This window comes from Clarias gariepinus, chromosome 11 (assembly GCF_024256425.1).
Source record: "Clarias gariepinus isolate MV-2021 ecotype Netherlands chromosome 11, CGAR_prim_01v2, whole genome shotgun sequence".
Lineage (NCBI taxonomy): Eukaryota > Metazoa > Chordata > Actinopteri > Siluriformes > Clariidae > Clarias > Clarias gariepinus.
This window is the reverse complement of record NC_071110.1, coordinates 31,637,501-31,658,725: the sequence shown is the minus strand read 5'-3', so window position 1 is coordinate 31,658,725 and position 21,225 is coordinate 31,637,501. Positions and strand designations below refer to the sequence as shown.

General features: G+C 41.8%; 2 protein-coding genes across 9 annotated transcripts in view; one reads left to right on the top strand and one right to left on the bottom strand.

The window, feature by feature from the left end:
• sik3 (SIK family kinase 3) overlaps positions 1 to 3,537 on the bottom strand; it is a 30,516-nt gene extending 26,979 nt beyond the window's left edge. Inside the window, exon 1 of one of the 2 annotated variants that reach the window (XM_053507180.1) lies at positions 3,179 to 3,537. In XM_053507180.1, coding sequence (XP_053363155.1) covers positions 3,179 to 3,469 — 291 coding nt within the window. In that variant the 5' untranslated portion in view covers positions 3,470 to 3,537. The remainder of the gene's footprint in view (positions 1 to 3,178) is intronic. The other variant, XM_053507179.1, reaches the window with a different exon arrangement.
• A 7,003-nt stretch (positions 3,538 to 10,540) lies between these two features.
• sidt2 (SID1 transmembrane family, member 2) overlaps positions 10,541 to 21,225 on the top strand; it is an 18,793-nt gene continuing 8,108 nt past the window's right edge. The window contains exons 1-15 of one of the 7 annotated variants that reach the window (XM_053507382.1): positions 10,541 to 10,868; positions 11,042 to 11,413; positions 12,799 to 12,920; positions 13,795 to 13,959; positions 14,388 to 14,433; positions 16,743 to 16,844; positions 17,390 to 17,473; positions 17,582 to 17,681; positions 18,928 to 18,993; positions 19,094 to 19,187; positions 19,285 to 19,343; positions 19,502 to 19,513; positions 20,094 to 20,132; positions 20,447 to 20,524; positions 20,794 to 20,850. In XM_053507382.1, coding sequence (XP_053363357.1) covers positions 11,174 to 11,413; positions 12,799 to 12,920; positions 13,795 to 13,959; positions 14,388 to 14,433; positions 16,743 to 16,844; positions 17,390 to 17,473; positions 17,582 to 17,681; positions 18,928 to 18,993; positions 19,094 to 19,187; positions 19,285 to 19,343; positions 19,502 to 19,513; positions 20,094 to 20,132; positions 20,447 to 20,524; positions 20,794 to 20,850 — 1,264 coding nt within the window. In that variant the 5' untranslated portion in view covers positions 10,541 to 10,868; positions 11,042 to 11,173. The remainder of the gene's footprint in view (positions 10,869 to 11,041; positions 11,414 to 12,798; positions 12,921 to 13,794; positions 13,960 to 14,387; positions 14,434 to 16,742; positions 16,845 to 17,389; positions 17,474 to 17,581; positions 17,682 to 18,927; positions 18,994 to 19,093; positions 19,188 to 19,284; positions 19,344 to 19,501; positions 19,514 to 20,093; positions 20,133 to 20,446; positions 20,525 to 20,793; positions 20,851 to 21,225) is intronic. The other 6 variants (XM_053507378.1, XM_053507376.1, XM_053507379.1 and 3 more) reach the window with 6 other exon arrangements.

The following is a 21,225-nucleotide window of genomic DNA, read 5'->3' as shown; positions in this document are numbered from 1 at the left end:
AAAAAATGCCAACTCATAGAGATGGGAATCCATCAAGGACCACCCGCTACAATACGATCACGATACTTGTATTTGTAATTTACTCCTAATACACAGGACGGCGTGCTACACCACCTGTAGGAATACAGGTAAGCTGCGACATATTACCACCTCAAAGGCAAACGTAAAAATTAAGCAGCAGTTTTAAAAGAATTGCTTTACGTAACTGAATCTAGAAATAAATCTCTAGCAACCGATCAGTTAATGCATTTTCTTTGTCATATAGACCCCCCAATTTTTTTTATTTAATTAGTGTTTATTAAATGATACACAAAAAAAATTTTATTAAAAAGGTGGTGTTTATATTAAATTCTGGCAGATTATACAGTTCTACAATGATGATCCTTGACTTTTTGTTCCCTGAACCTGATTCATGAGTTGCTGTTTCGCCATTAAATAGATTTTTAACTAAACAGCATTTTAACACAACTCGCGTGTAAATGGTAATTAAACCTTCCTGGAAATTTCAGCCTAGTGTTTATGAACAATTTGCTAGACACCTATAGCAGGACGCCACATCAGGGTCAGGTGACAAGGATCGTTTCAAAGAAAAGGACGTTAGCCCTGCTGTTCAGCAGCCCCATGAGGTTAAAAAAATAAAAAAAAAAAAATTTAAAAACACACACACACACACTCAGGTGACGTCGCTCCAGGTAAATCCAGTACGGCTTCCATTTTCCAGACACTCTGTGATTACGAGCGTCAGTGTGGTCCTCGGTAAGACCGCAATAAACACGCAGGTGGACCTGAACAACCTGAAATCCCACAGTTTCAACAGACAGGGAGGTCGTTTTCACACTCGGGCCGGAAGAACCTCTAGAGAAACTCCGAACCAAACCAAAAACATATCCAGAAAACAAAACAAAAAACCCAGAATACCTCCTGGTAAACGCACTGTTAATACACACGGACCTGCTTCTGTTCCTAAATAATCCAATATTCACCATGTGGTAGAGCTGAGGATTATTTTATAAATTAAACAGAAGTACATTTTTACAAAATCGTAAAATGCAAACGTGTGTAACTTGCAAAACCAGCAGATCAGAGTAAGTTTTGGGGTTAAAAACTCTGCAGCCCTTCTATTATACTGATTTTGTAAATAAAGGTTGATATGAACGATCAGAGCTGAGTATATTTTCTATATACACTTTACATATTTATCTGATGCTCATTTTTGTTATGGAACAGAGAGAGCCAGAGAGTGGGGCAACAACGAGAACCTGACCAAGAGAAAAACAAAGAGTCGAGCCCGGCGGCGAGCAAAACGAAGAGTCGAGCCCGGCGGCGAGCAAAACGAAGAGCCGAGCCCGGCGGCGAGCAACGCGAACAGCCCAAACTGGCGGCGAGCACCGCGAACAGCCCAAACTGGCGGCGAGCAACGCGAACAGCCCAAACTGGCGGCGACCTTGATGGACACTAAACGAAGAGCCGAGTCTGACCGAAAGGAAATGAGGAGAAAAACGTGACAGAAAGAGTCTGAATGAAGGTGACACTCTCGCCACTTGTAGAACACTCCTCGTGGGCGTCCATGAGAGAATTTTTTTTGTTGTTTTTTTGGTCCAGTAAGAAACATTTGCAGCTACCACACACACACACACACACACACAGCATCTAAACAGAAATAGTAAAACAGAAATTAAAAGCAGGAACGGATGAAAACCTACCGAAACACGAAATCTGGAAAAACAAAAGGTTTGCCAGACAAAACGAGAGTAGAACCAGGAAAAGATGAAACCTGGTTCTTCATCATCTCTATAAACGTTTATCGAGGGCTTGTAGAAGGTGCCGGTACAAACTAAAGTTGCAAGTGGGAAAGTGGAGAAAAGTCGGTCCGAAAAAACGGTCTGGAAAGAAACGTCACTTCGGAGCAGTCGAAAGTAAACTCCACAGGACTGAGATGTCACATGTCGTTGGGATCACGGCTCCAGTCGGCTGCCTGCTGGCTCGGGGTTCGAGTGGACCGGCGATCCCTCAGAGTGGCTCCGTTTCAGATCCGGCGAAGGAAATGGAAAGGGGGAAAAAAAAACAAGTTGCACGAATCAGCTGTTTTCACACCGGCGATTCCTCAGATGCGCTGATCTCTCTTAGCACGGACTGTGCCAGCTGTGCGTCTGCCCACCAGACGCCCACACCGTGCAAAAAAACCCGTACACGCAGTAAAACACACGGAGAGAAGATACGCAATGACACAAGCGGGCACAGGATCACAATCTCATGAATAAATGCGTTTGGTGCAGTATACAGAACACAAGTGCATCTCTCTCTCTCTCTCACACACACACATTCCTACATCATCAGTGCCATTACACATCATCATCATCATCTTCATCATCATCCTCATCAACACTTATGAAGGTGCAGCACTAAACCAAAACACAAACTTTATGTCCATCAGTGGTCTGTTAAACACGTCACGCTTCTCTACAGCTTTCAGACGTCAAAAACGTATTTATAATACCAGATTTAATTATTTAATCAACTTCACCTAATTAAGTGTTTAACTTCTCACTCACTGTGCTCTCTCACTCCCTCATACACCCCTCTCTCTGCAGATATCAATCATATCAAAAAGGACGTTTTAATAAGAAAACTCGTACAGAAATAAGTGCTGATGTTCAGAGACGTTCCTGATTCCGTTACTTCAGATGTTAAGCTAAAACACTTCAAGCTAACGATTTCTTTACCATCCCGAGAGTCCTGAAACTTAAGATAATGCTCGGAATTATATATTATAAGTTTATATTAACATATTTAACAATCTATCCTCGACAGAGGATGTGATAGAGAGAGAGAGAAAGAGAAAAGACTACGAGTGAGCCAAGTAGCTGTAGCATTAGCGTTAGCACAGCGTTAGCATTAGCGTTAGAGAGCGCTACACAACAACACTGCCGCGCAGGCCCACTGGCTGCATCCCAAACAGCGCGTTATTGGACATCTCGCGCACTACGCACAGAGCAGAAAGACGTCACGGGTAAACCCTCCGTAGGGCGCCTAGGTAGCGGAACACGGACGCGTTTGAGATGCGGACATTAATCTCAGCCTAGCGCTGTATTTTTTTTCCCCTCTTAACAAACCCGAGATCCAGGGGTGACAGCGCGGAAATGTTGACGGTGGAAGTCCGGTATAAGCGTCGCCTCACCTTGGCTTTGGTGATGACATGCGTGGCGAGTTTGACGACGGCGAAATTGCCCTTGCCGATGGTCCGCTCGAGCTCGTAGTAGCCCACTCGAGCTGGGGGCGGCCTGCCGACCGCGGGGTGCCCGGGCCCGGCCATACACGCCGCGTTCTGTCCGGCTCCTCTCTGGTGCTCGATAGCAGAGCCGGGTGGCGCTCGGTTCGGCGCGCCCATGCCCGCGGTGGTCCGGGCCGAGTGTGAAATCGCGGCCGCGGCGGACGCAGCAACAGCAGCTCCGCTTGGCACGGCCGCCATCTTCTCTCTCTCACTCACTCACTCACTCGCTCTCTCTCTCTCTCTCTGCGGGAAACGACACTACGGACGGAGCAGCGTTGCGGCGGGCGCGCGGCGCTCTAACCACGCCCCCTCCGTGCGTCACCCGAGCGAGCGAGCGCATCTTCCCCACCCCCCACTCCACGTGCGTCACTCCGCGTAGAATCTCCGCCCTCCTCACCCTCTCTTAAAGGCGTCGCTATGGCAACGGTTAGCGTAAACGATGACTTCATTCCTCCTCCCCAACACGCTCGCGCACACGCTCACGCGCGCACCATCCTCCATCGCGTGAATTCTGGTCGCTATGGCGACCGAAACGACACCGCGTTCCTGTGCGCGTTCACGAGTGAGTGAGTGGGTGGCGCGTGATTTTTTTTTTCTTATAACAAAAAAAAAGGAAATAAATAAAGAAATAAAAGAAAGAACGCGCGGGAAATACGTGATTTTTTGTGTGTCGATCTGAGGAAAATCTGTTGCCATGACAACGAAAAAGTCCTTGCTTTCTAGGTTATATAGAGCTCGCGCTGATGCTCACACACACACGACACTTATTCACTGTTAAGCTTTTAAGAGTGTTTTTTTTTATTACAGTTTAACGGATTTATGATAGTGAGAAGTGACGAAAGTGAAAGTAGATCATTGTGACACACACACACACACACACACTATACATACAAAAGTATTAGTCCAAACCTGCCATGACATTGTATCTTAATACACACACTTCAATATGCAGTCGGTCACCCAGTTGGTTTTGCACCTCTAACAGCTTCCACGAGATTTTGGAGTGTTACTGTGGGAATTCATCTCCATTCATTCTGTACAGCATTCATGAGGTCAGGCGCTGATGTTGGACGAGAAGGCCTGGCTCACAATCTCTTGTCCAGTTTATCCCAGAGGTGCTTGATGGGGTTGAGGTCAGGGCCCTGTGTTGGAATAGAAAAGGGCCTTCCCCAAACTATTGCCACAAAGTTGCATAAAAGCACAGCATTGTCCAAGATGTCTTGTTATCCTGAAGCATTAAGATTGCCCTTCACTGGGGATAAGGGGTCTGATTGACTGGAACACCTGAATTTAATGCTTTTTGTCCCGATGGCCCCAAAATTAAGCGATTATTTGTTTTGCTGTTTTTTAAAAAGCGCATAAAGGGCTCAGTGCAGTATAGTGTGACATTTTTTTTCAGCACAACATAAGCAATACGATAAATTAAATAATATTTCATTTTAACCTACTATCCAAACATGACTGAGCAAAAAGGGTTGTATCGGCAAGGAAATAGATTACACATGATCACAGTTTTTCTGGTTGTTTTTGGTTGTTTCTATGATCAAAAAATATATATTTATAATGCGCTCATTTTGAGAGTTCAACATTTTTTGCAACCTCATTTCTATATCCTGGTAGTGGTAAATATACCTGTTATAAAAGTAATGTTCTACCTGACACATCCAAAAACCCAAATTCACAGTTTGATGTCTGAAGCTGCCCCATTAACACACACCAGGAAGGCTTCTATATAAGCACATATTTTTTTAATTGTTATTGACCCATGCTGTGTTGCCGGCATTTACCTGTGCTGCTTGAGTTTTAAGGTAACCTGTAGAGTTATGCAGTTTTAATGCAGGTCAAAACCTTACATTTCCAAAAGTTTGAGGTACATGTACAGTATTACAGGGTCCAGGATCCCTGGTTCGATCCTAAGCTCGGGTTCTTGTCTGTGAGTGTTTCTGAGGGTTCTCCTGTTTCCTCCCTCACAACAACCAAACGTGCACATGAATGAAGGAATGTGTACATACATTAGTACCCGACTGTTCAGTGTGTATTTCCACTTCTTCCCCCTACATCTGGTACACGGACCTGGATCCAGCTGTACCCTGACCAGGATATAGTGCTAACTATAAATGATCATGATGATGGGTTCAAGGGTGACAGCTGTGGAAATGTATGTTTTTCCTGCTTTTTCCAAAATGTGAAGCGGGAAAGGTCAAGGAATGAAGGTCTACCAAACGAATATGTATTAAAAACAAGATAGTAGATAATATATTCCTTGCATTGGTTTTTTAGATCATATGTGGGTTTTTGCAGTACTAGACAACATATGGAAGCAAATTCCTCCAGTTTATTTTATCTTATAGGAATTATTAAGTCACTTTTCAGATACTTCTATCACTATATATACATATATTATCTATACATATTTTATTATATACATATATGAAAAAAATAAACACAACTTGGGATGGCCTTCCTGATGCAACCCTCCCTTTTATCTAGGCATGGGACTGGGGTTAGGGCATTGAGTGGGCCTTCTGCATGGCAGGTGAGAAATCTACTACTGAGCCACCAATTGGCGTGCCCAAATTGCCTGCAGTGTGTGAGTATGTACCCGAAGTCTCCTGGTATAGGCTCAAGGTTCCCCGTGACCCTGTACACAGGATAAGAGTATAGAAGGTGAATGTATACATAAATAATCATACATATTTGTAATTTGCGATTATATGGCGGACATTATTTTAGACTATTCAGGCTTCCTGGAGTCCTTGGGTGGGGTACTAGAAGAAGCACCTTAAGGAGACACAGAGACTCTACAGAGGAATTAAAATGCTCATGTGGATAATGACCTTGAAACCTGAAGTGAAAGTTTTCAGCAAAATGTATGTTTTGGAGGAGTCCATAAAAAAATTACTTTTGTTCAGACTTGAAGACATTCCGGCTAAATGTCAGACAGCTCGGTAGGGGGGAAGCAGGGCCATGCAGGTTCTTTATCGTGAGGACGGAGTGAGAACTGTTGACTTCAACCTTTGACAAAGTCTCATGGTGGAAGAAGTACTCTGAGGATACAGACACACCTCCTGGTGAGGCAAAAGAGTTTGATGACTTAAAGCAGTACATCCTTTCTGATACGCCATTTGACAATTGCATGAAGGTCAATGACAGTGCCCCTTGGATTGGCAAACTGTGGCAAACTGTGTGCGTTTGAAGGTGTACTGGTGTATTTAAGGAGCATCCTGCTTCCCAGCCTCTCTGGGAAAAGAAAATGCAACAGTCCTGGAGAGGAACATCCTGATATTGGTTAAACCTCAGATTCAGGAGAATTAATGCAGATTCATTGCTCCTGGATGTGGCACAATGGACCAGGGCTTTCCCCTTAAAAGGATCATGGATGGCTCATGGTTGTTGAAGGTTTGTGGATGTGGACAAGACATACTGTAGGACCGGATCCCTTTCGGGATCATGGGGAGAGTACCTTGAGTCTGGTCTGCATTACTAACATCAGGTCATCCCTGTTCCCAGTGCATGTGGACTTTTATAGATTCTGTTCATAATTTTTATGGACAGAACTTATAGGCCCAGCCAAGGGGCAGAGGCTACAGACGCAGGAGGTCATCTCTGCTTAGACTGCCTTCCCCCAGTGTCTGAGACCCAGATAATGGTAAAAAAAAAAATGGACGGTTGGATTGATAGATGGACTATTTGCATTTTAACAAATGCATGAACATGATATTTTAAGGAATATGTTAAATTTATGTAAAATAAATAATTGTTTAGTATGTTGAATTATAACCATAAACCTAGTAAACGTTGTTTAAGAACATCTTTACATCTTTATTCTCCCTTAAAATAGCAGGATGTATAAATGTGCATGATAGTAAGATAAATGTGCATGATAGCATGATAAACTCTAATAGTGCCGCTCACTTTAATTTACTCTGATTTTTTTTCATACATGATTCAGTGTATATTTATATCTAATCACATACTATTCACACATCACATAATCGTGAAATGCATTTTCACATGTTTTATCCCATGTAATTTGCACAAGTACAGGTTTCATTCCAAGACTGTGGGTTCGATTCCCGACTCGGCTTTGTGCGCATGGACTTTCAAAAGTCCAAAAACATGCAGATTAGGCTAATCGCTGTTCCCAAAAATGCCTGCAGTGTGTGTATGTGTGCCCTGTGATGGATTGGTACTCTGTCTAGGGTGTATCCTGGCCTGTGCCATAAGCCTGCTGTGACTCTTCTTCTATATAGCTAAGCAGTATAGAATAGAATAAATGAATGAACGAATGAACAGTAAGTAAGTGACAGACTGATCAGTCATCAGTTATGGAAGATCAATGCAGTGATTTATGTTTAGTAATTGGAAATAAAAAATTTAGTGCATAATTAACCTATTGATTCATGCTCACTATAAGGTGTGAAAACATTTTACAGCCAGAGAACAATGCTCTGACAATACAAAAAAATCAAATTCTCTGCAAAAAAACAAAAATCTCTAATTAAAACCTGCGTCATTAAAAACATGAGTGCCCTTTGTAGGGTGAAAGCATGTCTAGTGCACTATTTAGGGCGTAGAAATAAACACCTAAACAAACAATGCACATTATGAAACGATTATGAATTGAATCATATTAATAAGGGAGCCACACTTTTTTAATAAGTGATAGAGGCCCAGGGAGCCCTCATGTCTGTGCTTCCTTCTGGATCACCGTCATAATTAGTCCTGCCGGAGTCCCTGCTTGCACTCTGGACTAAATTATCATTCACCTTCTACAGTATATTACGTGACTGTGACCATACATAACTGTTATCTCTCTTTTTCTTCTCTTCACTTTCCCTCCCCTTGTCTCCTAACACACAGTATGGGTGCAGATCAATCCCTGCTATCCGTTATCACCCAGATGAGGATGGGTTCCCTGTTGAGTCTGGTTCCTCTCAAGGTTTCTTCCTATTACCATCTCAGGGAGTTTTTCCCTCAGCATCGTCACTTTCGGCTTGTTCATCAGGGACAATCTGATCATTTTGATTCATAAATATTTTCTCACACTTTTCATGCTAATTTCCATAATTTTCTTTTGATTCTGCAAAAGCTGCTTGCGACAATGACCATTATAAATATATAAATTAAAATTAAATTTAATTAAATTAATACTGAATGTCTCCTTCTGTGCGCGGGTAAATTAGTTAGCTAGTTATATTTTCTAAGTGAATTGGTTGGTTTAACGAGTTAGTCAGTTACATTGCTTATATTGCTGATGAGACTCAACACACTAAAGTGAATTTTTACATATATCTATACTATTTACTATTTAATTATACGTAAATATAACTTCCCTGTCATTTTTTCACCCATGCTAATGATAAACAACAAACACAAACGTTGGCGGGAACCGCAGCGCTGCATACTGTGGAAATTAATAAGAAAATATCGACCTCTAGTGGCCATATGAGGGACTACATCCTACAGGCTTTGTACAGCGACACACTGTATTTTTGCCTCTGTACACCACAACAAGTCCTTTGAAATTAAGCACCTAAGACGTGATTAAACATTGATCATGGATTACAGACGTTTTCAGCAGACTCAAAAGTAATCGGACAAACTTTTGTTACTTTTATACTTGAAGACTGAAGTCTGGACCCCATGAACATCACAGAATGCTAATTATGAATCTCATGAGCTGCTCGCCAGGCCTTTACTGCTACGCTGCTTGTTTTTGGGTCTTTTGTGACCATATTTATTTAAATCCTTTATCTATAATGTGCAATAAAACACACCACAGAGTGAATCTATAAGAACTGTAGTAACTGAAAAAAGGGTAATGCAATAAAATAAAAAAGATCAATACCCCAAAGGACAAATGTAGGACAAATAAAGGTATATCTTATCTTATCTTATCTTATCTTATCTTATCTTATCTTATCTTATCTTATCTTATCTTATCTTATCTTATCTTATCTTATAATACCCAATTAAAAATGGAGAATATAAATATTAAAAGATTTAGGTTCTATAGAGCTTTTAGTATATATTATTAGAGCTTTAAGAAAATTATTCAATTATGAATCATGATTCTTTTTTGCCACACTTGACTCCAAAAGATTTTTATTTATTTTTTTCAACTATTTCTCAGTGACCAGAATTGTCTGGTTTTTAGTTTGATTGGCCGTGACTAGTGATCGGCCGATAAGCCTCAGATATAAACAATTCTGTACCAAGCGCAGAAGCTTCTGAGTGGCGCAAGAGAAACTCCAATCCTCCGTTTTCTCCAAAATCTGTGAGCGAATTAGATTAATGCTAATTACACACGCTTACACCAGTCTCAAGACACTGCGAGTGCTAATTTTTTGAAAATTGTGTTCGCACCTATTCAATCCACTTGCTCCCTGTCAAGTTGAGTTTTGAGACTTTCGAGGCAGTAAAATGATACAGTTTTTAAAAAATCCTGTAAAAATTTGCTACTGTATAAATGGCGCACACTGAACTGTTTACACATTTTCATCCCGTGTGGTAGAAGTGAATTATTTGGTTTTTTAGAAATAGTAATTACGACATAGCAGAGATGCACTCTGCTCGGTAACAGTGGAGCTTTTCCTTGATTTAATTTTAAGTTACATGTTAAATCCTATATTTAAAGTTAGTCTGTATTGTTTAAATGCTGTGCTTGGTTTTTAAGTGAGAAAACGTACATTATAAGGACCAGGCTACAGCTGATTACTCGTTCAACCCTTTTTAAAAAGTTTAAAATTGCAACATAATTAGGGGAAATGTAATATTGAATAGGGATATTTATAAAATTACAATTTTAGTTAAATCAGCAGGAAGGTATCATGATAATATCGTATCAGGTGGTGACTTGTGTTTCCCATCCCATAAGTATTTATCAATTTAAATCTTTACACATTGCCTAATGTGACATTGTGTGTTAGAAAGATGCTAGACAAATGAAATGAACAAAGAAGCAAAATTAGCTGATGTAATAAAAAAAAAAACAGAAGGAAAGATCTACACATGAGATCAGCACTGCTTTATAGATTGCATTGCCTAAATATGGAGTGTTGCCCCTCCCAAGATGGCGGATCCGTTGACGTAGGTAGGACTTCCGGATAAAAATGGTGTCGCTATGGTGATGAACCACTAAGGATAAATCAGCCAATCGGAACAAAGAACCTGGATTCCTTACCCAATCATAGGAGAGGAGGCGGGTTTTTCTGACAGGGGTTTCATGAATGTGCCGCGCGTGGGCGCTGTTGAGTTGACCGCGTTTGTTTTGACTGCCAGCAGGAGGTTTATAAACAGCCTGAACTCCGGATAAATTTCACATTTAAGGAGATGCACTGAGACGTGTGACGGTGTGACGTGTGAGATGTTTATTTCGACAGACGGCGATGGAAACGCGTTAATTCGGTGTTACAGCAAAGCTCGTGGGGTTAGACGGAGCAGCAGAGGGTACTGCTAGCGATAATGCTAATGCTAACTGCTGGCACAAAACCTATAGCACTGTATTTTTTTTTTCCTTTAACGTTATTTTGACATTTTGTGAAGAATTAACCTAGAATTTACAACAACAACAACAAAACTCCACCTGTTGTCTGTAAGCTATTTTTCTAGCTGTTAATATTTATATGTTTATATATATATTATTAAACGTTCATTAAAAGCTGTTCATTCTCAGGAGTTAGCTGAACAGCCAGTGTCACGTGACTTTTTGGGGTTATATTTGTTTTTGTTTTTTTCCCGGCCATGCTGCTGATCCTTCCTTTCAAGCCGCTGGGTTGATTACGTCATCACACGTCATCGCTTCCTCCTCCTCCTCCTCCTCCTGGGTCCGGACTCTCACCTGGAGCTCTGAGGCTGATCTGGGACGGAGCTGATGAAGCAGCAGGAGGCAGCGTGACGATGGCGAGCTGCTGGAAGGCCACCCACTCTGCTGCTTTCACACGCCGCTGCTTGTTGTTGTTTGTGTTTGTGTTGTTGTTTGTGTTTGTGTTGACGGCGGAGGGTGCCGGCGCTGAGGTTACGAACAGCTCGGTGATCGTGAGGCAGATAGATGGCCAGTTTGAGACCAGCTACCTCGACACGGTGACCAGCCACGAGCAGATCATCTACACCTTCAACCACACCGTCACCCGCAACAAGGTGAGCTCCGGGGCAGGACCATGGTCTCGGTCACGGCCACGATCACGGTCATGGTCACCACGTCTCTAATACGACATCAGTCAGTCAGTCAGTGCTCCTGCTGTCTTCCTCTTTCTGTTTTAATGTGTGTTTACTCTTATTCACTCTTTCCCCTTTACTCTTCTTACACTCTCACTAATGTAGTTTTAGGTTTTTATATTTATGTCTGTTCCTTTCAGTTCTTACAGTGCTGATCTATCTGTTTACTTACTGAACTGACTGTTTAAATTATTCATTATAATACTGATCTAATCCCATACTGAATTTCTATATTAATCATTGCAGTGCTGATCAAACCCTGAACCGACTCTTTAAACAAATAATTATAATTTTGATTGAAAAAATTTAAAGACTAAATCAATCATTGTAATGTTGATCTAATTCTGTACTGATTTTCTGAATAATTTATTGTAATACTGTTTTAAAGCTTTACAAACACTCTAAAAAAAATCATGAACGAGTAAATACTGATCTAACCCAGAACTGATTCTTTATATGAATCATTTTGAACCTAAACTAATCCTGAATTGACTCTCTAAATTAATCATTATGATGCTAAACAAACGCGAAATTAACTCTCTATATGACTAATCTCGAATAGACTCTAAAAATAAATCTTTGTAAAGCGTAACTAATCCCAAATTGACTCTTTAAATGAATCGTTGTAAAGCTGAACTAATCCCAAATTGAATCGCTATATGAATCGTTGTAAAGTTGATCTAATCCTGAATCAACTTTATATAATTAATAATTTTGGTACATACTCCATATTGTGTCTACAAACTATTACACTAATGAATAAATTCTCTAATCACAAATCTTTATAGTATAGTAATAATCATCATCATCATCATAATAATTATATCATTATTTCGTACTCTTTGAACAAATAATTGAGTCTGACATAATATTTTATAGCTTTCTAATCTAATTATTGTCCACACTAAATAATTCCACGTTTCCAGTTACGGTACAGATAAAGTGCTTTATGACCTCGCTGAGTGAATCATCATTATTCTAGTCTAGATTTTCATGGACTCTCCAGATGAATCAGTTTAGTTCTTAGGCGACTATGTACAGACTGGGTAACAGAATTCTCATTACAATACTAAGGTAGTTCTGAACTCGCACATAAATGTACTGATTTAACCCTGTGCTGACTTTCTAAATGATTCTTTATTCATAATGCTGATTTATCTCTAGACTTGTGAATAAATCCTCTTTATACAAATTAGAAAATGTGAATTAGTCTTTAATACTGATCTATTATCTATTAATAAATCTATATAGTACTTATTAGAGTTTTAATAACTCTCTCTCTCTCTCTCTCTCTCTCTCTCTCTCAGACGGAGGGGGTCCGGGTGTCAGTGGAGCTCCTGTCAGAGAGCACGAAGAGCCCCGTGTTGTTCGTAGTCAGGCAGAAGCAGGCCGTACTCTCCTTCCAAGTTCCTCTCATCCTGCGTGGCCTGTGAGCAACCTGTCACCCAGTGACCTTTGACCTTTCTTCTTATCTCAATAACTGTCTTATAAATATTATATAATATAATATATAATATAAACACTTTCAAGCACACTTAAGAAGGAACTAAAGGTTTCTCATGGATTGTTGCAAGAGTAGGCAAAAAATCTCCAGAGCAAAAAGTACATGAAAAGATCCGTTTCCTGTTTCTCTCGACATATTGTATACTCCAAAGGTCCTGGTTTATCTAATGTGACTTTTATATTAGTGTGTGTGTGTTTTAGAGAGAGAGAGAGAGCTTAAGCAGATAATAAAATCACAAGGCATCCATTGTGTCTGTAGACTGAAGAGAATTTAAGTGTTCAGTTCCTTATTCTCTCTCTCTCTCTCTCTCTCTCTCTCTCTCTCTCTCTCACACACACACACACACACACAAACAGGTCCACACGGTTGACTTGTGTAGATCACATGTTTCAGTTCCTCCGTGTACTCGGGTTCAGGTTTTGGAGAGTAATCCGAGGAGTCACATGATCACAGAGTGTATATTTGTTCATTTATGAATAAGAGGGCACTTTGGAAATCTTCGAGGCGTGTGTGTGGGGTCCATGGGTGCTTAAGAGCAATTTTGGGAAATTTTGACACCCACCCTGGGGAAGATGATGAGGCACTTGGGTTGCGTTTGAGACGGGGGTGGTGAGGGGTTTGGTGAGGGCACCTGAGGGCACTTTGTTTGTGCTGACTAGGGGACTTTAGGGCAGTTTGTTACCTTTGGGTATGTGTTCACTTAACTTTGAGACATGTGATAGTACTCCGGTGGCATTGACGGCACTTTGACACACCATAACACCCCTCTCTCTCTCTCTCTCTCTCTCTCTCTCTGCAGTTATCAGAGGAAGTACCAGTACACCCAGGTGAGCCGAACCCTGTGCCAGCCCCCGACGCTCGCCCTCTCTGAGACCCAGTTCTTCTATGTGGACGTGTCCACTCTGTCCACCTCCAGCATCCAGTTCCAGCTGCGGGTCAGCCGGGTGGAAAGCTTCACGCTGCAGTGAGCCTCACCTTCATCATCATCATCATCATACTATTACATATTCACTCGTGCTGCCACTTTGTTAACCCCTTTAGGGCAGATTAGAGCAGGCTTTTTTGGAGAGATTTGGGTTTCTTATGGTACCTTATTGGGGTGATTTGTGAAACTTCAGGGAACTTTAGCGTGTGTTGTCTCACTTTAAGGCTGGATGTCGTAATTTTTAGTTGTTTAGGTCACTTTTAAGGGCAGGTATATCTGTGTGGGGTTGGGGGGGGGGGCTTTGTGTCAGTTTAAAGACACTTTATTGAATGTCTGGTTTATATCTTGTTGCCGTTAATAATATTGAAGTGTATCTTGGCTGTGCATGTCTCAGTACCGTGACCGTGTTGTCATGGTGTCAGCTGGGCGTAAAGATTTTATAGCATTGTCATCTTCTGTTTATTCAGGACAAATAAGAAGTTCAGCTTCAATGCAACGCCTTCTCAACCACAGGTTTGTCCACACACACACACACACACACACACACACACACCTACGTTTGTTTGATGAAGACAAACTGACCCTTTTGTTGATTTACTTAATCTTTAGTTTGTTTTTTGAAGGAGAAGTGAGAGTCTAATACACCGTGTACGCTCGTCACACTGGGACATTTATAGCCTGTTCCTCGTATGACCTTCTCATAAGCGACTTAAGCAACATCGGACAGTTTGAAACTCTGTAAAAGTGTTCGATGTTGCTCAAATCCCAGAACCGAGTCTGTCGTCTCAGCCACATCACATCCTGCGCGAGAAGAGAGAAACTTGTGACAAACTCAAGACGAGGATTTTCTACGAAGAAAAGCAAAACAAGACAATAAACATGGCTTAAAGTTCACAAGGAAGTTCATGAATCTATATCCATCTATAATCCTGTTTGTGTCCTCAGCTCTGAAACTGCACGGATCATATGCAGCAGTAACATCTATTATGACTGGAACTGTGTACGCACAGACACACCCACAAAAACACACACACACAGGCACAGATCACAGGATCTTTATAAAGAGGGCAAAAAAAAGGCAGATGGACCTTGGATGTTAACTGAACACGTCGCGCATGGAGTTCAGCGAGTCGGATGAGTTACCAGTGCTGCTTTTATCTGAGGACACGTTACTGTTAATGATGAGAAGGCGTCACGTGTCAGGCTTCTAAAAGTTTTCTCTCAACTTAAATCATGGAGTCGAGTCTGAACGCAACGGCATTCAACAGATGATTTTTATCTCAATAGTACCAGACTTTCACGTACAAAGAATCTCTTTTCAACCCTCCCGCATTAAATCAAAACTTCAAAAGCACTTCTTTTTTTTAAAACGAATCATCCAAAGCGTTTATTGTCCATTAAACAGTGACGAGATAATCACGACGGGGACGGACGAGTCATGGTCTCTGGTACCGAGCTACTGTTTCAGCCAACACGCAGCAGCTGTAAAGCAAGACAATCCCCAAAGATAAACACCTCTGGGGGGCGGGACTTATCCGGTTCTTGAGTTACAGTCCTGCGAAAAAGTATTTTAATAAAGGAAAAAGTAATTGCCCCCTAAACCTAATAACTGGTTGTGTCACTCTTTCGCAATCAAGTGTTTGCGAAAACTGCCCATAAGTCTTTCACATCGCTGTGGAGGCATTTTGGTGGTGTTTTTTATGCAGAATTGTTTTAATTCAGCAACAATGGAGGCTTTTCAAGCGTGAACGGCCTGTTTACGGATCTCGAACAGAAGTTCAGACTTTGATAGGCCACTCCAAAACCTTCTTTCTTTTTTTTTTGGGCCATTCAGTGGTGGACTTGCTGGTGTGTTTGGGATGTTATTGTCCTGCTGCATAACCCAAGTGCGCTTGAGCTTGAGATCATGATGGCCGGACGTTCTCCTTCAGTTCATGGTTCCACCAATTACAACAAGTCGTCCAGGTCCTGAAACTGTAAAGCCCCAGACCTTCACACTACCACCACCATGTCTGACTGTTGGTATGATGTTCTTTTTCTGAAACGCAGAAGTAACGGGACATGCACTCTTCAGAAAATTAAACTTCTGTCTCTGAAGTCCATAGAATATTTGCTTAAAGGTTTTGGGAATAATCAAGATGTTTGTTTTTTTTTGGCAAATGTGAGACAAGCCTTTGTGTTCTTTTTGTTCAGCAGTGGCTTTCTTCTTGGACCTCTCCCATGGACACCATTTTTGCCCCCAATCTCTTTATTGTTGTATCATAAACACTGACCTGTTGAGGCCTGCAGGTCTTTCTAGATGTTGTTTTTCTGATGAGTCGCCGTCGTCGCTATGCTCATGGAGTAATTTTGGTCATCCAGCTGCTCCTGGTTCACCTCTCCTCCGAGTTTTCTCCCTGTGTGGATAACGGGACTCCCCTTGGTTCTCTGGCATCCCAACGACTTAGAAATGACTTTGCCAGCCCTTTCCAGACTGATGGAAAAAGACAATCTCATACTTTCTTTGTATGATGGTGAATCCAAGTAAAAGATTCCACATGATAAATTTTGACCTTAAAATAAAAACATATCTCGAAATGGAAAAGCTCTCCTGATTAAGTTCTTCAGTGCAAAAGTTAAGCACGTTTAGGGCTGATCCAGGATCAGAATTCTGTTTCTGATTATAGTGTCGTCTGTCCCTTAATGTGCTGAACGTTGGAGACACTTCATAGGGGTTTTTCGGAGATGCTGGGAGACATTTAGAGACTTTTAGGCTTTTAGAGACTTTTTCATATTTTTCATATATTTTTGTTTGTGTTGTTTTTGTTCTCCCTCTCCTACAGTTTTTTAAGTACGTGTTTCCAGAAGGAGCGGACACGGTTATTGTGAAAGTCAACTCAGAGAAGAACTTTCCCTGCTCCGTCATGTCTGTTCAGGACATCCAGGTCTCTCTCGCTCTCTTTCTCTCTTTCTCACACCCATAGACACGAAGAGAACTGAGATTTGATTACAAACACATGAAGTTCACACTTTGCATGAACTTCCAACTTTTTGTTCCTCTTTTCTAAAATTTCATTGCACCTGTGTTTTCATGCACGTTTGTGTGTGTTGTGTGTGTGTGTGTGTATGTTTAATTAAATCTGTTAAGATTCTGTAATATCTTTAAAAAATTTGCCAGTGAAAAAATCAAAAATCCAAATCGCTAATCATAATTTTTCTTCCTAAACCAAATACCTAATTTTAGCCGTAATCTTGTAACTAATTTAATTATCTTGTCCAAATTATATTCATTAAAGCTAAATAAGTCTAATCCTATTTCAGAGAAATTGCAGGAACTCTTAGACACACAAACACACACACACTTATTTTGGAGCAATGCATTCCAGAGCACTGTAACAGAGACAAACCCTCTAATCCTTTTTTTCTCTGCGTAAATTCCCGATCCTAACCTTTGACCCTTGCCTTATGCCCTTTTTGCACTGTATTTCAGTGTCCCGTGTACGACCTGGACAACAACGTGGCGTTCATCGGGATGTACCAGACCATGACCAAGAAGGCTGCCATTACAGTGCAGGTGTGTCATTCGAGCTCAGGATTAGAACCCCAGGTCGAGACGCTCGTTCGTTCATTCCTCAGCACTCTCGCGTCTCCTCACGACATTTCTTCCCCCTCTGTTTTCCAGAGGAAGGATTTCCCCAGCAACAGCTTCTACGTGGTGATCGTGGTGAAGACCGAGGACGAGGCGTGCGGCGGGCCGCTCAGGTTCTACCCCCTCTCGCCTGGTGAGCCAATCATCACTCACTCCGTCCGTGTGAGAGCCAATCACGTTTCAGCTTAGATTCTAAGATTCTACGGTTATCTCGTACCTCATTGGTGTAAAATGACATCATTAGATGTAACTTTACATCAGAGTGTTTGATCTGCAGTTTTGTAATATTACCTGAAGTAACTGATAAACCGAGTCGGATTCTCACTCGAGGCGTTCGAATCTGTTCAGTTCAATGATTCATCAGTTGTGATTCATTTAACTCACTGATTCACTGACTCGTTTTTAAGGACTGACTCATTCGACGGTCTCTCTCTCTCTCTCTCTCTCCCCTCTTTCTTTCTGTGTATTTACTCTCTTTGTGCCTTTCGCAACCCATCACATCCTCTTTTTCTTTTTACAATTTTTCTTTGCTTTCTTCTTCTGTCTCTTTCTATCACTTACTTCCTCTCGCACTTCTTTCTTTTTCTGTTTTTGTATTTCTCCATCTCCCCTCTCTCTGTCAAACTCTTTCTTTCTGCCTTTTTTTTTGTCTGTCTTCCTCCATTTCTCTTTCTCTGATGGTAAATAATCCTAATTTCGGAAAATCCACAACAAGACAGACTTCACAGTTCAATACAGTGGAAAACAGCTCTGAGACAAAATGGCATCCGGGATTCCCCTCATGATTTAAAGGCGCAGAGACAACACTTAAATTTGACATTTCCCTAGGCGCGGTTGCAGTTTTTAACCACATGATGGCAGTGTGGGGAAAGGGGACAGAGATTTAGTGAATTGGTATGATTTACATACCAATATATTCGTATCAAAGGCGTATAAGACTCACTTTGTCTGACTTAAGAACAAATCTGACTTACGAACGAGCTTGTTTGGAACTTGTTTGTAAGTCAGGGTCTCTCTCACTCATTTCTGCCACTCTCTTTCTTCCTCTTATTCTCTCTATCTCTCTCTGTTTTATTCTTTCTCCACCCTTTCCTGTCACTCATTCACTCTTTATTCTTTTGTCTTTTTAATTTTTTTCTTTCTCTGTCACTCTTACATTTCTCCTGGTCTCTCTTTCTCTATCTGTCCTGTCTTACCCTTTTATTACTCTCTTTGTCCCTGTGCTTTATTTACTTTCTCAGTTGTAATTAAGCATTGAATGGTTCACAGATGAATTCTGGGTAATGGCTATAGAGTTGATTTTGTTTCAGTAACAGACTCGGTTCGCTCTGACGTCATGGTTCCTAAACGCTTCCTTCTGTTTGTCTTCTCTCTCTCAGACGAGCTGATGGACGCCGGGAACCGGAGCAAGACCCTGGACGTGGTTGTGTCTCCTGCCATCGACTGTGAGTGAGAGAGGTTACACGCGCTCGTTAGTAACTGGTGAATAAGTGTGTGTGTGTGTGTTGCGGTTGACTCCGCGTGTTTTTGTTTTGCGTGTCCCAGCCGAGGCGTACGTTATGGGAATGCTGTTCTGTCTCGGGATCTTCCTGTCCTTCTACATTTTGACCTTCCTGATGGCCTGCATCGAAAACAAAAGGTCTGTTTCTCTCTCTCTCCCTCTCTCTCCCTCTCTTTGTGTGTGTGTGTATGTTATTACATTTTAACCAGTTTTAAAAAGTTTTCTGTTTTTACAGAATGCACAAAAAGAAGGAGGAGCTTCTGAAGCCAGCTGACATGTCGCCGGCGGAGACGGGTAACCTGGCAACCATTATTCATCATTTAAGCACAGACATATATACACACACACACACACACACTATGCTAACATATGATATTGCTGTTTATTGGTTTGTAGTAACAAACACATTCTCATCTTTCCTCCCTCTCTCTCTCCTCACTTTTACACCTCAGCCTCTCTCTTAGGTAAGACGTTCGAGTGTGTGTATTTAAGTGTTTCCTCGACGTGTGTGTGTGTGTGTTACTAACCGTGTTCTTAGAGTGTGTGATACGTCAGCACACTCACCACGTCACTGATTAACCCATTAGCGCTACGTTCACACTGGACAGAAGCACCTTGCTCATGCGTGTGTGTGTGTGTGTGTGTGTCGGTAGCACTTAGGTTCGCAAAGACGGCGCCGTTTCGGCATCAACGTTTCCATGGGAACGTAGGGCGGGAACTCCTCCAGAACAAACGATGGAGACAGCGGAGTACAAAATCCAGTGATCTTAATGATCTGATTACATCACCGGAATGTTCATATATGGATTTAAAGCCACGCCCACACCCACTACAGATCAGAGCCTGATGTTTTAACTCTCCAGTGTGAACGCCGCGTAGCCCGGCCTAACCTCGCGCAGTCTCACCTAGCGCAGTCTAACACAGCGCCGCGTTACTTAGCGTGACTTCTAACTCTGTGTAACACTAGTGTGTAGTGTGTGTTAAAACTCCTAGTGCATATGTGTGAGATTTAAATGTGTGTGTGTGTGTGTGATTATCCTGCAGGAAAAACTCCAGCCTCTCCGTACGAATATGGCTCATTTGGTGAGTAGCGTGTGTGTGTGTGTGTGTGTGTGTTTCCGATAAACACCAATTTATTGGACTCTTGTTAATACTTTAATGAAATCAATCATTCCTTTGCATTTCTCTCTCTCTTTCTGGCTCACGCTGTCTCTCTTCACTTTGTTCTCTCTCTTTTCTTTGTCATTTTACTTGATTTCTCTTCTTTCTTCTTTTTCATTCTTTGTTCTCTCATTTTTTTTTTACATGTTTTTTTTTCTTTCTCCCTCTCTTTCTCATGCTTTCTTTCTTTTTTCTTTGCCTATATGATTTTTCGTACTTTCTTTCTCTCTCTGCAGCTGATAACGCCAGCACTCTGAGCTCAGAGCCCGTGACGGACAGCCTGGCCTCCACCGATGCTAATTACGGCTTCATGGGTACATTTACATTTCAGGCATTTGGCCGACGCCCTGATCCAAAGCGACTTAGATTATTATCTCATTATACATCGGAGCAGTTGAGGGTTAAGGGCCTCGCTCAAGGGCCCAACAGGGACAATGTGGTGGTCGTGGGATTTGACCCTGTGACCTTCAGAACCGTAGTACAATGCCTTAACCACTAAGCTAGTCCTTCTGAAGCTCCGCCCCCAGGCCTGTTCACTGGATGTTCTCTGATCTCTCATTGGTCTGTTGTTTTTATCCCTCAGGACAGGAGGCTTTCAAGCGTCGACCAATCAGCACGCACCACATAGTCGTCCGCTTCGGTGACACGCCCACCCGTCCGTTTAGACCAATAAGCACGCTGCACGATGATGATGAGCTCGGCCAATCATGTGCCGGTCCTCGTTAATTAGTGACCGATGATTAATAACCTGTCAATCAATCAATAAGAGAGAGAGAGAAAGAGAGGGCGGTGATTTCAGAGCATGAGCTAATGATCGGTTATGAGATGTAATGAGAACACGCTGCTGTGCATAAGTATTTGCTCGCATTCTTACTGTCGTTTTTTTTTTCTTTTCTTTCTAAATAAGGAAAAATAACACTCACACACACACACGCGCACACACACACACGCACACACACACACGCGCACACACACGCGCGCGCGCGCGCACACACACACACACACATTTCTCTTA